The sequence below is a fragment of the Myotis yumanensis genome, unplaced genomic scaffold (assembly GCF_028538775.1).
Source record: "Myotis yumanensis isolate MYYU_CA2020_CCGP unplaced genomic scaffold, mMyoYum1.0.hap1 SCAF_2, whole genome shotgun sequence".
In the NCBI taxonomy this organism is placed as follows: Eukaryota; Metazoa; Chordata; class Mammalia; order Chiroptera; family Vespertilionidae; genus Myotis; species Myotis yumanensis.
In genome coordinates, this window is record NW_027223753.1 from 36,492,982 (window position 1) to 36,509,247 (window position 16,266).

A 16,266-nucleotide genomic window follows, 5' to 3' on the forward strand; every position below is an offset into this window, starting at 1 on the left:
GAACAACTAAATAAATATGTGGCAGATGGTGGGAGCCAGATTTCTCACTATTGGAGTGGAAATTTATAGGTAGGAAGAGGCTAGAATAAGCCATGTAATAATGTATTAGAGTTGGAGACATCAGTAGAAAGTCATGTTTAGCTTAATGTAGATAAGATGGTTGCATATAGAAATATTCGTAGATGTGTGTACATATACATATACATATACATACACATATATATGTTAGTATACACACATTTTCTTGCTCTGAGGGCCTAGAAGCAACAATACCCAGTAATAACAGGCACCCTTGGTTTCTAATACCATTATCCAATAAAAGGAACAAGGGCTCTTGGGAGAAATGCAAGAAATATATACATGATGACCTGGAACATTTGTAATGCCAGAAAAGAAAGAAAGTGCTAAAAACAACAACAACCAAAACCCATACACTGATGGGGGTTTATTAAAGGGACACATGAATCAACTGAAAGAGCTCCCAACAGCCAAATCTGTAACAATTTGAGCAACAAAATAAAGTGTTATTGGATTAAAACCCAAAGTATAAAATATCCATGAGTCCATATTGAGATAAGTAACTGAATAAATAAAAACAAATGTAATGAACTATATTACATTATAAACAATGTGCGATGATTGAACCATTCAACTCTTAGGTATTTACCCAAGAGAAAGTAAAGCACATGTATATACCCATACTTATACATGAAAGTACACTGCAGATTTATTTGTAATAAAATTTAGAAACAAACCAAGTATTCATCAACAGGTGAATGGATAAACAAATTGTGGTACATCCATATAATGGAACATAACTCTGCGATAAAAAGGAATGAACCATCACTGATACACACAATATGGATGAATCTCAAAATAATTATGCTAAGTAAAAGAAGTCAGACCTCCTCCCCTCCCCTCACAAAAAAAAAAAAAAAAAGAGTATGTGCTTTGTGATTCTATTTATATAGAACTCTAGAAAATGCAAACTGCCCGGGCATAGTGGCTCAGTGGATCTACGAACCAGGAAGTCAGGGCAAATGCCCTGGTTGCAGGCTAGATCCCCAATTATGCAGGAGGCAGCCAGTTAATGATTTTCTCTCATCATTGATGTTTCTATCTCTCTCCCTCTCCCTTCCTCTCTAAAATCAATAAAAATGTATTTTAAAAAAATACAAAACAGAAAATGCAAACTAATCTACAGTAACAAAAAGCAGGTAAGTGGTTGCCTGGCAGGAAATGAAGATAAGGAAGGATAAAATGTTACATCAGAAATTTTATTTTACCTGGACACAGCAAATAACTTAGAAATATTTGCTATGTCACCCCAATAAATTTAATTTTAAAAAATTAATTTTTAAAAAGTGTTTACTGAGTGAAGATTCATCCCAGATATAAATGTGTGTTGAATAAGGTATAGGGGTGGGCAAAAATAGGTTTACAGTTGTGAGCATGCAAAACAGTATTATTTTTCTTGTATTACGTATTTTTCCACACAAACAACTGCAAACCTACGTTTGCCCACCCCTGTATGTACGGATTTCCTCAAGATAACTTTATCCTTATCTCCCTCTATTGCCTTTCTTATATTCTACCAAACCTAAGGTAGTTATTCTCTCAGACAAATTAAACACCCTTTGGTTTCATGCATATTCTCTATATCTGAAAATGCAATTCAAGGTCCAACTCAAATGTCACATCATTAATTCCAATTCCTCTGATCCACCCCAGTTAAAACTGTGTTTGCATTGCATTTTCTTTACCAAATACTATAACAAGTAACACATTATGCTTCCAGTTATGGCAATGTTCATACATGTCTTGCACATTCATCTAGAGCAGCACTGTGCAAGAACATTGCAATGATAAAAATGTTCTCTATCTAGCCCTGGCCAGTGTTTCTCAGTGGTGTTAGTGTCAGCCTGCACACCAAAAGGCCTCAGGTTCAATTCCCAGTCAAGGGCATGTAACTGGGTTGCAGATTCAAACCACGGCCCCAGTCGGGGCGCATGGGGGAAGCAACCAATTGATGTGTCTCTCTTACACTGATGTTTCTCTCTCCCCCACCCCCTTGTTCCCTTGGGGGAAAAAATCCTCAGGTGAGGATTAAAAAAAAAAAGTTCTCTATCTAGACCAGGGGTGGGCAAACTTTTTGACTCGAGGGCCACAATGGGTTCTTAAACTGGACCGGGGGGCCGGAACAAAAGCATGGATGGAGTGTTTGTGTGAACTAATATAAATTCAAAGTAAACATCATTACATAAAAGGCTACAGTCTTTTTTTTTTTTTTTTAGTTTTATTCATTTCAAACGGGCCGGATCCGGCCCGTGGGCCGTAGTTTGCCCACGGCTGATCTAGACTGTCCAATACAGTAGTTACTAGACACATGTAGCTATTCAGTACTTGAGATGTGGCTGGTATAACTGAGGAGCTTAATTGTTAATTTCAGTTCATTTTAATTAATTTAAATTTAAATAGCCACATATAGCCATATTAGCTAACACAGATACAAAGTCTAAGCTTCTTAAAAGCAACACATACAGTCTCTATATTCCCCTTGGCATTTATCACAGTGCCCTGCACACAGTAGACATTTAATAAGTATTTCTAGTTGGGTCTCTAAACTATTCAAAAACCTCTACCAAAACAAATGTAAGCAAACGGTTTTGAAATTAGAAAACAAATAAATAAATATCAAAAGCTAAAAAAGAAATTAGTCTCAGTTCTAATAAGAAAAGACTTACCAAAACATCTTTTACATACTAAATCAAGTATTTCCCGAAATCGATTTGTCATTGGTGGCAGAGGTTTTAGGTCAATTTTCCTGAAATCCTCCGGGCAATCATTTTTTGAATGGCCATCCTTTTTGCAGATGCTGCATACTATCGTTGGTGGCTAAACAAAGGCAAAAAAAATAATCTAATCTAATAAACTATTGAGGAACTTCATCATTACTTAGAAAGCAGGTCCAAAGAGAATATTTTATGTAACTCAGTTTTGATAACCTGTGCTTTCAGAAAAGCATGTTAATGAAATGCACTGTTAAATGTAAAAAACATATTTTAAGCCAACCACTTTAACTTTCTTCCCCACTAAAATGGTATTGCCAAGGATTAGCTTTACCTAATGACGTAAAATAAAATACCAGGAGATGCAAAAGATATAGATTAATTCAAACAGTTTTATCAGCCCCCAAATGAAATACATGCATTACTATTTAATCTACTAAGATCTTTAACAAAGTAGATTACAGTTGTATGTCACTTAACGATAGGGGTATTTTCTGAGAAATGCATCATCAGGTGATTTTGTAGTTTTGTGAACATCACAGAGTGCACTTACATAAACCTAGATCAGTGATGGCGAATCTATGACACGCATGTCAGAGGTGACACGCAAACTCATTTTTTTGGTTGATTTTTCTTTGTTAAATGGCATTTAAATATATAAAATAAATTTCAAAAATATAAATCTTTGTTTTACTATGGTTGCAAATATCAAAAAATTTCTATATGTGACACGGCACCAGAGTTAAGTTAGGGTTTTTCAAAATGCTGACACGCCGAACTCAAAAGGTTCGCCATCACTGACCTAGATGTATAGTATAACCTACTATACATGAAGGCTATATAGCCTATTGTTTCTAGGCTACAAGCCTGTACAATAATGTACTGAATACTGCAGGCAACTGTAACAATTTGCTAAGTATTTGCATATCTAATCATAGAAAAGATAGAGTAAAAATATGGTATAAAAGTGTGTGTGTGCGCATTTGCAGGGCAGAGTAAGGGCTGTGGATGGGACAACATTGGAGGGGTAGTAGACATCAGGAGGAGGGAGGAAGGAGGGGATAGAGGGAAGGAAGAGAAGGGGAGAAAAAGAGAGAGCAAAGAACAAAAGAACTACAGAGATAAAGACTGAGATGAGAAATAATAAGAGGGGGAGGAGGAGAAGGAGAGGGAAAGGGAGAAAGAGAAGAAGGGAGGAAGCAGACTGTGAGTGTGTGTAGGATATTGTGGTGTGTGTGCACACATGCTCATAAGGGCACACCGCATAGGTGCTAGGGCAGGGCACTATGGGCTCCCTCCTCCCCAGCTCTTACTCCCTTATCAACTCCAGACCCAGCAGTGGCTAGGCACATAGCTGGTGGACAGCAAGCTGAGCCTCACCTAAATCACCCAGAGCTAGCAGTAAATTCATACTATAGTCAGGTCCAACCTTTTCTTTCCACATCAAAAACAAACTTCTTTTGTTTATCATTTATTATAATCTTATGGGATCACCATTGTATAGGCAGTCCATTGTTGACCAAAAATATCACTATGCAGGGCATGATTATATAAAAATTTCAAGTGGCACCTTTCATTTCACTCTAAACATTTTCTATCTTCAGAACTAATCAATCCTAGAACCCTTGCTTGCCTAGCTGGTTGAATTTATTACATTAGAAAGGTGTTCAAGAAACCAAACTATAGAGCTGAACTCTAAAAATAAATCCGCTTCATACAAGGAACAACTCTTGTTATAGCCACAAATGTAACTTCAAACCCTATGCCACAATTTAAAATTTATTCCAACACACTATCAGACAGAGAGGTAGCTAAAACAGTGAAATTTCCCCCAACTATTTAAAAAACAAAACAAACATATGGTAAAGGAAAAGCACAACTTTTTTCTTTATTGTAATACTAGAGGCCCGGTGCACGAATTCGTTCACTGGTGGGGTCCAGCCAGTCCATCCCAATGGGGACTAGTAGGGGTGGACTGACTGGGGCGAGGGGCCGTGGGTGGAGCCGGCTGGGGCGAGGGACCATGGGCAGTTTGCCAGCCAGCCCAGCCCCTGATCGGGTGCCCACTCAGGGGTGGGCCGAGGGGCCGCAGGAGTTCCGGTCATTCCATTGTTTGGTCAATTTGCATATTAGGCTTTTATTATATAGGATGCCTAGATCCTAGAGTTAGCTTCTTCCTCCAGGATTAGCCTGGACATGTACCTATATACGAACTCTGATGAAAATTATATACAGAAACCTCTATTTGTAGGACTGCTGTGCTGTGGGCTAATTAACAGTAGTACCATAGGAATTTCTATCAGCTTTGCAAAACTTTTTTTTTTAATAATTCTTTATTGTTGAAAATATTACATATGTCCTTTTTTCCCCCCATTGGTCCCCTTCAGCCCGCCCCTGAGCCCTCCTCCCCTGCAAAGCTTTTTAAAATGAAATGTTTATCAGAAAATTCTAGAAATATGTTATAGATAACTAGAAAAAATTAAAATTGGAGAATTAGCTACCTTAATATAAGTTTCCATGGAGAAAAAATCTATAAAATAGAAGAAATATAAACTACAGCTATGTAATTAAGAGGCTTTTCTAAAACTCTGCCATTTATTTCATCCTTTTAATAGTCCATATACCCTAAATACTGCAACCTAAACAAAAGCAATAGATGTATCCTTACAAAGAATGAAAGAACACAACTTAGTAATTATGTTAAGAAGTTTAAGCTGTGAAGGTAGAAACCAAGATGGCGGAATAGGTAAACACCAGAAATTGGTGCCTCGCACAACCACTTCAAAAATACAACTAAAAGACAAAAAAGACTTCACCCAGAACCACAGGAAGGCTGGCTGAGTGGAAATTCTACAACTAGAAGGAAAGAGAAAAGCACACCGAGACTCAGAGGAGGTGCAGAAGTAAAGTGCAGAGGTACGGAGGAGCACGCGGAAAGGGCTGGCAACTGAGGACACAGTTGTCTTTTTCAATGGGGAGGGAATCTCAAGCTCCCGACGGCTCTGAACTCCAGTTCTGGGAGAGTCTCTAGGGGACCCAGACTCATACAGGAGAAACTGGACTGTCTGGCATCGGTTGGAACTTGAGGGCGGCTTTCTCTCAGAGGTGCTTGCAGCGATTACCATGGGACACTGAGACCCGGGGCCTCTTAGGGTAGGACTGAGGATCAGCCATAGCTGCTTGCTCCGTCCTGTTGATTCCCTGAGACCCCACCCACCCAAGCTGTGCGCAGAGGCTTTTGCATATGAATGGCCTGGCCCTTTGCAATCTAAAATTATCTAACGAACTGCAGGTGGGCCACAGAGACCCAGAACATCCAAAAGAAGGCCCAAGGCCCCACAGCAGCTTGCACTGCTTCACAGCTGGGCCTCATCTGGGCACCTCCAAACCCCAAACAAAGAAGAGGAATCTGCAGATCTCTCCATAGATCCTGCTGGGTAGCCTCAGGCAGAGGCTAAATTAGCACCTCCTTAGATCCAAGAGCCAGTGTACCCAGTGGTGAGAGTGGGACCATCCAGATTACAACTCCTCCGATCCATAAGGGACACACTAAGGGGCAGACTCAGTGAGCACCAAAGCCCCACTGAAGCAAGTCTTGCCCCACAAGGGTGTCTCCAGCACAGAAGTTCTCCCACTGTAGACACAGCTGATTCTCACAGCCAATTGGCCTGGAGATAAATTCCTCCCAGTGATATCTACAACAATCAAGGCTTAACTACAACAAGACTGTGCACACAGCCCACAAAGGGGTGCACCAAGAGTGTCCACCTCAGGTAATTGCGGAGGCTGAGCCACTGGGCCCTATAGGACATCTAGCACAGAAAGCCACTCTATCAACACAGGGAAGCATAAAAAATGCGGAGACAAAGAAACAGGTCACAAATGACAGAAATGGAGGACAGCAAACGACTGGATATAGAGTTCAAAACCATGGTTATAAGGTTTTTCAAGAATTTTCTAGAAACCGCCAATAAATTTAGTGAGACCCTCAATAAATCTAGTGAGGCCCTCAAAGTTATGAAAAAGGACCAACTAGAAATTAAGCATACACTGACTGAAATAAAGGATATTATACAGAGTTCCAACAGCAGACTGGAGGATCGCAAGAATCAAGTCAAAGATTTGAAATTCGAAGAAGCAAAAAACACCCAACCGGAAAAACAAAAAGAAAAAAGAATCCAAAAATATGAAGATAGTGTAAGGAACCTCTGGGACAACTTCAAGCGTACTAACATCCGAATTATAGAGGTGCCAGAAGAAAAGAGAGAGCAAGATACTGAAAACCTATTTGAAGAAATAATGATAGAAAACTTCCTCTACTTGGTGAAAGAAATAGACTTACAAGTCCAGGAAATGCAGAGAACCCCAAACAAGAGGAATCCAAAGAGGACCACACCAAGACACATCATAAGTAAAATGCCAAGAGCAAAAGACAAAGAGAGAATCTTAAAAGCAGCAAGAGAAAAACAGTCAGTTACCTACAAGGGAGTACCCATACGACTGTCAGCTGATTTCTCAACAGAAACCATGCAGGCCAGAAGGGAGTGGCAAGAAATATTCAAAGTGATGAATGCCAAGAACCTACAACCAAGATTACTTTACCCAGCAAAGCTATCATTCAGAATTGAAGGTCAGATAAAGATTTTCACAGACAATAAAAAGCTAAAGGAGTTCATCACCACTAAACCAGTATTATATGAAATGCTGAAAGGTATCCTTTAAGAAGAGGAAGAAGAAGAAAAAGGTAAAGATACAAATTATGAAGAACAAATACACATCTGTCAACAAGTGAATCTAAAAATCAAGTGAATAAATAATCAAATGAACAAAATAAACTGGTGAATATAATAGAATCAGGGGCATAGAAAGGGAGTGGACTGACTATTCTCAGGGGGGAAAGGGGTTTGGGGGGGTGCGGGAAGAGACTGGACAAAAATCGTACACCTATGGATGAGGACAGTGGGGGGTTGGAGGGTAAGGGCAGAGGGTGGGGTGGGAACCGAGTGGAGGGAAGCTATGGGGGGAAAAAGAGGAACAACTGTAATAATCTGAACAATAAAGATTTAATAAAAATTAAAAAATAATAAAAATAAAAAAACAAAAATAAAAAACAAAAAATTTAAGCTGTGGATAATTAATTACTGATAAAACAATAAAACTGGATACATTCCAGCTGTTGTTTTTATAATATTCCACCTGGTTTACACATAGTCTATATAATCAGTACCCTGGGTTCTAATAATATTTCAAGTATATATACTGTACTTGAAGCAACGTGACTTAGCTAAAACTTTCTTTTATTAACAAAGTAGTTACTGCTTATTTTCTGTTCATTGGGGTATCTTATTTTCTGTAATTTATCAAGTTAAAGTTCAGACTATGCCTCTTTAAAAGTAGGAAAGTTAATGCCCTTGTCGGTGTGGCTCATTGGTTAGAGTATCAGCCCGAGTACCAAAGGGTCTCAGGTTGCAGGTATGATCCCCAGCACCATTTGAGGTGTGTGCTGGAGGCAACCAATCAATGTTTCTCTCTCACATTGATGTTTCTCTCTGTCTCTCCCCCTCCCTTCCACGCTCTATAAAAATCAATGGAAAAAAATATCCTGGGGTAAGGATTAACAAAACAAAAAACCCTTAAAATAGAATACCATTATAATTCACAAACCTTGTATTCTCATTTGTGGAAGAAAAAATAATCACTGCATATTAAAAAAATAGGCAAAATTTAAAATATATGTGCCTTTGCCAAATTGATTTTCATAAAATATCTGATAAATGATTTTCATATATAAGAAAGCAAAGCAAATCAACTAATAATAAAGTGCTGAAACCTTTTGGGGTTTTACATTTCTTTAAAGGCAACTATTAGCAAAAATGCAGTAAGTAAAATTTAAAAATACACTAAAATAGCATTCCAAAACAACTATTTTTATATTTCTATATCTAAAAACTATAAATACAGAGCAATATAACCACCACAACATCTTACAGATTGTTTACAAACTGTATCCTACCTTGCCAGAGGTTAAAATAAACTTGTCAAACACATAATGTAACTCCTGGGTGGGGTGGTTATCATCATCAAGGTCAGAAGCATCTTCTGTAGCTTTGCAGTTGCAAGAGGTAGCAGATGTGTCGGTGCACATACTCTGATGTGAACTCTCTGATTCTAAATTTGACCTGCAGTCTGTACCAACAGACTCATTTAGGTCAGAGGATTTACAATCAATGCAATAACATTGGCTGAGATTCTTTTTTAAACAAGTTTCTGAAGGAACTAAATCATCTTGTTTCTTAATTGATTTTGGCTCCAACTCTCTGCCTTCACTGGTAGAAAGAGATGAAGATTCCTGTCCATGTTCAGCCAAAACTAGTTCAGTAACCAACAAATTGTCATCTTCAGTAATACATCTCCGTGATGTACATTTCATTTCATCATATTTACCAGGCTGACCTCTTTCTGCATTTATTTTTTCTGTGCTTTTCCCAAGTTGAATGCAACAATTAGATGTCTTATTGTCAGTTTTCACTGGTTTCTTATTGCTTATTTTCCCTTTTTCTTTTTTCATGGAATCCACTGTAGATTTATCTGCATCCTTCCTCTGAGGACAGGCAAAATACCGATAAGCTGCCCTGAATCTCTCCACAACATATTCATAAACAAGCTGGCTGTTTAAGCTCCGTGCAACGTTCCTCTTGACTGAAAATGGATCTAATAAAAAAGAAAATGGTCAGTTGCTAAGTATTTACTAACTAACTACATTTTCAAGTTTATACAAACAGATCTTAACTGCTGGACTGTAAGCAGAGAATATTTTCCCCAAGTTTTTCTAAACTAAAGTCCCAATGAGAGTCCTTGAAAACTTAGTAGGAAAAATACAATAGCAACTTTGTTTCCTCTGTTTCTGTCTTAACATAAAAAAAAGACTTTTAGCTGAAATCGGTTTGGCTCAGTGGATAGAGCGTTGGCCTTCGGACTGAAAGGTCCCAGGTTTGATTCCAGTCAAGGGCATGTACCTGGGTTGCGGGCACATCCCCAGTAGGAGATGTGCAGGAGGCAGCTGATCGATGTTTCTCTCTCATCGATGTTTCTAACTATCTCTCTCCCTTCCTCTCTGTAAAAAATCAATAAAATATATTAAAAAAAAAAAAACTTTTAGACAATAATAATAAGATAATTAATGAGAGAATGGCTAAGGAGCCCAACTCAGTAATTACAAAGTTTCAATGATGAAATTGCTGAAAACAACTGTGTCAATACGCCTCCCAATAGTGTCAATGAATGAAAATTTTCAAGTTCTCGGACCCATTAATAATTTTAATTTTCATAGTATTCTTTAGTTACATACTCCTTGCAATTTAAACAAATAAAACATAACCTAAACTCTCAAAGCTTCAAGTTAAAAAAATACTGACTTTAAGATTTAACTTTAGTGAGAACAGAAAATCAAAGAGAGAAAGAAGAGAAACAAAAGTAGGAAGAGACCTAAGAAAGTAAAAATGAAAACAAAATTTAAATGTTGATCCAATATAAAATGACTATGTTAAAAAGGCTTGCATTAACTCATACTTCTGAAAATGTTTATAGGTTTTTGGATTTTATAAGCCGTAAATACAAATATGTCAAGGAAAAAAGAACAGTACCACCCAAAAAACAATCCATATTTTCTCCACTACTGAAAATCATTAAGTAAAAAGATTAACAGGACAGGACTGCTATGGTTGAAGCATCTGTTACTTTTTGCTGTTATCTAAATAAAGGGTTTAAAAAGCTTTTCCTGGCCTCTTTTCCCTTTCTAGAAGAAAAAGGAAGAAGAGAAATTATGATGGCTGCAGGTTTCAGAGCTCATTTATTTACTATATGTAAGAAGTATAAAATGTGAGGACATGCTTGAGTGTATGAGAATATGTGTGGGTTCAATTCACACTAGGAGGCCAAAAGTGGGTTGAGGGAACAGAAGAATGTTAAACAAACTAAAGGCTAAACTAAAATGATGCACAGAAATTCAATTTCCTACCTATAAAAAGTGAAATATTGTGAACTTAAAATTTGTATTAAGAATTTAGAAGCGAGTGCACTATCCCTCCAGGGAGCACACCTTCACCTTGCCCTTCCCTCTCTTCTTCCCCCAAAGGTATGCAGTTTCTAACTCTAAGGGACTCCCACAAGACTTGCATCCAGGGAGCAATGGGCCCTGACTTGTCCCAAAGGCCCCCTTTTTTCTGACTTCTTAGTGAGCCAAAGCAGCCTAGCCTAGGCTCATTTCACTGTCCGGTCTCTCCTAGTGCTTCTTCTATTCTAGACCCTTCCTAGTTTCACTGTCCCATTTTAACAAACATCCTCTAAAAATCACCTGGACTTGTGCTGTGAAATCTTCCCTGTACAAAGTCAAGAATCCACACACTACCAGCTGGCCCAAGGCAGGCAAGCTCAGGGCCAGGTCCCCTTTCCAGTAACAAAACTGCCCCTCCCCCCATCATGTCCTGCCCCATGAAACCCTATTCTCCACTTATTTTTTTAAATGGTACAATTAGCATTTTGTTGTCATTTATAATCAGATGGCAGTGGAGTATATAGTCTCTATGCTTGATCTTTCTTTTATGTAAATAAAAAAATTACAAGAACTGATAGCTGCTTGTTTTCAGAAAACCTGATTAAACTAATTTATTGATGGTGGCATCAAGTTTTTCCTTATTAGCTCCAGAAAATTCACCCTTTTGTCCTTTTGTAGCACTAGCTGGTTTGTCTCAGCGGCCTATGGACTGAAGTCTTGGGTTCAATTCTAGTCAAGGGCATATGTCCAGGTTGCAGGATCGATCCCCAGTAGAGGGCATGCAGGAGGCAGCCAATCAATGATTCTCTGTCATCATTGATGTTTCTATCTCTCTCTCCCTTTCCCTTCCTCTCTGAAATCAATAAAATATATATATATATATATTTTAAATTTACAAGCCATTCTATTAATTCCTATACCTCTAAAGATCTTAATGTTGGGGGGAGGGGTCAATTGGGGAAAAATAAGGCATACGTAAAACTTTAGACAATAATAAAAAAAAAGATCTTAACGTTCTTAGGATTTGATGTGAAACCTGAGTTGTCAACATCAACTGTTCTTTTCTTCTTTAGTGTAGTCACATTTAACAGATGAGATCATTTAGAAGACAATAAAAACTGGATTTTAAAATTATAGTTCAACAATTTTATGACACAAAGTTCTTCAAAATGATCTTGTAGAATTAATATAACTTCTATTTTTCTATATTTTTGAAATTTTGTATAATTAAAAATTAAATAAAGACATGTAAGTAAGCTAATATCCCGAACCAATCTAATATTTACAGATTGGAAATATTTAAATGAGTATTAATCCTATAAACAATAATGGACTTGAAAAAGAATTTATCTAAAATATATGACAACCTAGTGGCATAGATAGTGCTACAAAGTCAAGGGGTAAAATTTGTAACATTGAATTAGACACAGATGATGAGTGACACACAAAAATTATTCTCCAAATGAAATATATCGTACCTTCAATGGCTATTCGCCTTTTAGGCCAGTTTTTGTTTTCTCTTGTTAAAATATCTTTTATCCGTACACATATGACATATTCCTCCAAAGCAAAATCCAGTGTGTAAAATTTTAGCAGCTCTAACCATAACTGTCCCAGGGATACCTGATTTGGTGTTTCCAATGTTAAAGGAGACTGGAAAAGAAAAAAATACTTTTCATTTACACTTCACGAACTAATGAATCATTTACTTTTCACTTTAAAAAATCCTTAGAGATCACTTTTTCAAAAACTAAGCATAAAGGAGCAACCTGCCAAAAAGCAGTTTGTGGCATAGCTGGGAACAGAGTGCCAGTTTACTAACTCCTAGAATCTTGTGTTCTTTCCACTAGACCAGAAATTCTCAATCTTTGCTGCATATAAGAATCACAGTGGTGCCGAAACCGGTTTGGCTCAGTGGATAGAGCGTTGGCCTGCGGACTGAAAGGTCCCAGGTTCGATTCCGGTCAAGGGCATGTACCTGGGTTGCGGGGACATCTCCAGTAGGAGATGTGCAGGAGGCAGCTGATCGGTGTTTCTCTCTCATCGATGTTTCTAACTCTCTCTCTCCCTTCCTCTCTGTAAAAAATCAATAAAATATATTTAAAAAAAAAAAAAAAGAATCACAGTGGAAATACTAAAATACACTAATATCTGAGTTACACACCACTCTCACCTCCCATACCCTTCCCAAGATTCCGATTTAACTGACATGGACTATGGACTGGGTATTGAGATTTTTAAAGCTTCCTAAGTGATTCCCATGTGCAGCCAAGGTTGCAAACCACTGTATAACAATCACCACAGCTCCTCACTGTAGTAATTACTTTTAAAATCTAAGTAAATGTCCTGGGCTTGCAAAAGCTAATTCCTTCATTTGACAAACGTTTATTTAGAACTTACTATGTCCCTGGCATTGTGCTGGGGATATTAAAAAAATGACAGAACAACATGAACATTTCAGTATTGTTCACATTTCTATAGTCTAGTTCAGAACTGGAAGTTCAGAAAGACTATATCCTTCTAGAGGACACAATCCATGGATACTCAACTTTCGTTCTCTAGCACTTAAGAAAATGCTTGGTATGTAGCAGGCCCTCAATAAATGAATGCTGAGTGATTAAATAAGCAAGCCGCACCCTAAAGGACCATCGGGCCTTTATTTCTCCACCAATCTGCCAACATAATTCCCATATGCTAAAGTTTTGGTTACAGCCCAATTCCTGAAGGAAATTTTCCTTGTCTAAATGAAAAATATACACAGAATTACTTTGACATGATTCAAACAACAGAAGTCTCACAAAATGAGTTGTAAATTCACCAGGGAATCTTGGTACTGAAAAAATAAACCAGATCAACCCCTTACATTACAGATGAGGAAAATGAGGCCAAGAGGTTTATTCAAGATTAGTCACTTAACCTATTATTAAAATAGCTTCAATAGAAGTCATCACAAATACTATAGATAGAAAAGTCAAAGAAACAAACAAACAAAAAGCTTACTTTGCCATGTTTTCCCTTTATGGCATTACTTTGGTTGTCTTTTTCTGTCTTCTTGGTATCAGCTTTTGGTTGGTCTGCCTTAGCTTTGTTTTCCTCAGCAATTGAGTTTTTCTCAGTTGCACTACTTGAATTATGTTCCCACTTCACAAACTTCTCTTCTATTATGCCCTTCAGCTGAAAGTCATCCATTCTTTTTGAGTCAAAGCCTTCAATCTATATAAAAAAGCATTCCAAATTGGTAGTGGAAAAATTATTTTTTTTAAAAAAATGGACAGACAAATCAGAATTCGTTTAAACTGAACAGAATACTCTGCAAGAGCAAACTATATATGTACATACACATGTCACAAACTCATGCTTACCCAACTTCCAAGTAAACAAGGAAGAAGAGGGGGTTTTCTTTGTTGTAGAAAAAACATCACCATTAAAGCAAAACAGTAAGAAGGAATTCCGCCATCAGTTTGAGAATCAATATAGCACAACTGCAAAATGACAGGGGAAAAGTACCACCATTTATTTTAGCTTTCTGTAATTTTCTTTCTTCCTTTCACAACAAAAGTAGGCCCCCTCACAACCATAATCATTGTAAAAAGCATAAAATGTAATTATCTATATATATAAAAGCCTAAGCAACCGTTTGGTAACTATGACGCACACTGACCACAAGAAGGCAGACGCACAACCACAGGCATAGAAACATGGAACAGACTGATGAATCTCAGAGAAAAGAGGGGAGGGGGGAAGACAGGACGAGATTAACCAAAGATCTATATGCATACTTGAGGCCCGGTGCACAGATTCATGCACCGGTAGGGTCCCTTGGCCTGGCCTGCGGAGATTGGGCCGAAACCGGCAATCCAACATCCCCCAAGGGGTCCTGGATTGTGAAAGGGCACAGGCCAGGCCGAGGGACCCCACTGGTTCATGAATCCGTGCACCAGGCCTCTAGTATAAATGTAATATATATATAAAATATATGATCTGAAATCTCGCCCACCTGAAATAACTATTAACATATTGGTAACCATCTTTCCATTCATTTTTTATTGCATATAAAGACACATGTATATTTTTAGTTAAATGGAACCATATCATACAATGTGCTTTTATTGTAGACACCTTTTAAAAATATTTTCTTATTTTGCTTCCACTTCTGCCTCATGTTAATAATCTTCTATGTACTCCATGCCTTCTTCTCTATTCAAATAACCATACACAAATATACATACATTTCTATATTCTATATAAAAACAGGGAAGATTATGATTTTTGTCACTTTTACCAAAATTTTTATTATAGATATCTCTCTATATATTACTCTTCTCCTTTAACAATGCACCAAGAAATGTCCCTCTAAGTCAATTAGTATAGATATAACATTCTTTCAAACGGTTAAATTATAGGCTATGATCTGGATGGTTAGTCAATAATTCCCCCACCCAAGGATATTCACACTTTGTTCTCAGTTTTTGCTACTTTAAACAATACTGTAATATTTATCCTTATACAGATTTCCTAAGTACTAGTGCTTGTTTATGATCTATATTCCTAGGAACATATTTGCTGGATTAAAAAATATGATATATATCAATTCTAACAAATATAAGATTTTAAAATTGTCAACGGCAAGCATGTCAAACTCAGAGGCTAACACGGGCCAAATAAAAAAGGTTTAAGTTTATGAGGACAGCAAAAAAACAAAAGGTTCAATTTTCATAGAAACATTAAGTTTATTTTGATAGAGACATTCTGAATACAAAGGGCTGAAATAAATGAGTAACCATTAACATAAATAGAACATTTTAATAAAAATTAGTATTTTTTTTGAAAATTAACTTATCAGACACTGAATAACTGCACAAATTAAGCATAACGCAAATAAACCTATTTTTCTTGTTCTCCGAAAGCGAAATATTTCCTGTTGCGCACACCAAACAAGTCAGTCCAAGACTAATGATGTGGTAATCGGCTGCTAAAATACACTGCTAGTATTAGTGGAGAGAAATGGTGCACCTGCGCATAAGGCGCGTAAAGGAAATGAATGCAACATTATTATAGTAATCAGTCGTTATTAATAATTATGCATAACAAGTTACGAAATTTTTTAAATGTTTCTTCCATACTGTTATATTGGCTGGGCCGCAAAAATATTCGTTGTGGGCCACAAGTTTGATATGCTTAGTCAACGGAATGGGTGCAATGTCTCATGTTTACTAACCATTTGGATTTGTTCTTTTCTGAATAGCCTCTTAAATCTTTTGCCAGTTTTTCTATTTTTACACATTACATATCAATTCGTATGTGTTCTTTTTCATTATAGATAATGACCCTTTATATCTGATACATGAATTTGAAAAAAATGTTATTTTTCCCAATCTGCTTTTCTTTTGGCATTATTTATGATGCCTTTTACCATATAAAATG

At 37.2% G+C, this 16,266-nt stretch overlaps 1 protein-coding gene across 9 annotated transcripts in view; it reads right to left on the bottom strand.

The window, feature by feature from the left end:
- The window catches only part of TUT4 (terminal uridylyl transferase 4), a 163,916-nt gene that overhangs the window by 35,127 nt on the left and 112,523 nt on the right, over positions 1 to 16,266 (bottom strand). For all 9 annotated transcript variants that reach the window (XM_070405128.1, XM_070405127.1, XM_070405129.1 and 6 more), the window contains 5 exons: positions 14,205 to 14,324; positions 13,843 to 14,055; positions 12,321 to 12,495; positions 8,803 to 9,500; positions 2,745 to 2,895 (listed from right to left, as the gene is read on the bottom strand). In XM_070405128.1, coding sequence (XP_070261229.1) covers positions 2,745 to 2,895; positions 8,803 to 9,500; positions 12,321 to 12,495; positions 13,843 to 14,055; positions 14,205 to 14,324 — 1,357 coding nt within the window. The remainder of the gene's footprint in view (positions 1 to 2,744; positions 2,896 to 8,802; positions 9,501 to 12,320; positions 12,496 to 13,842; positions 14,056 to 14,204; positions 14,325 to 16,266) is intronic.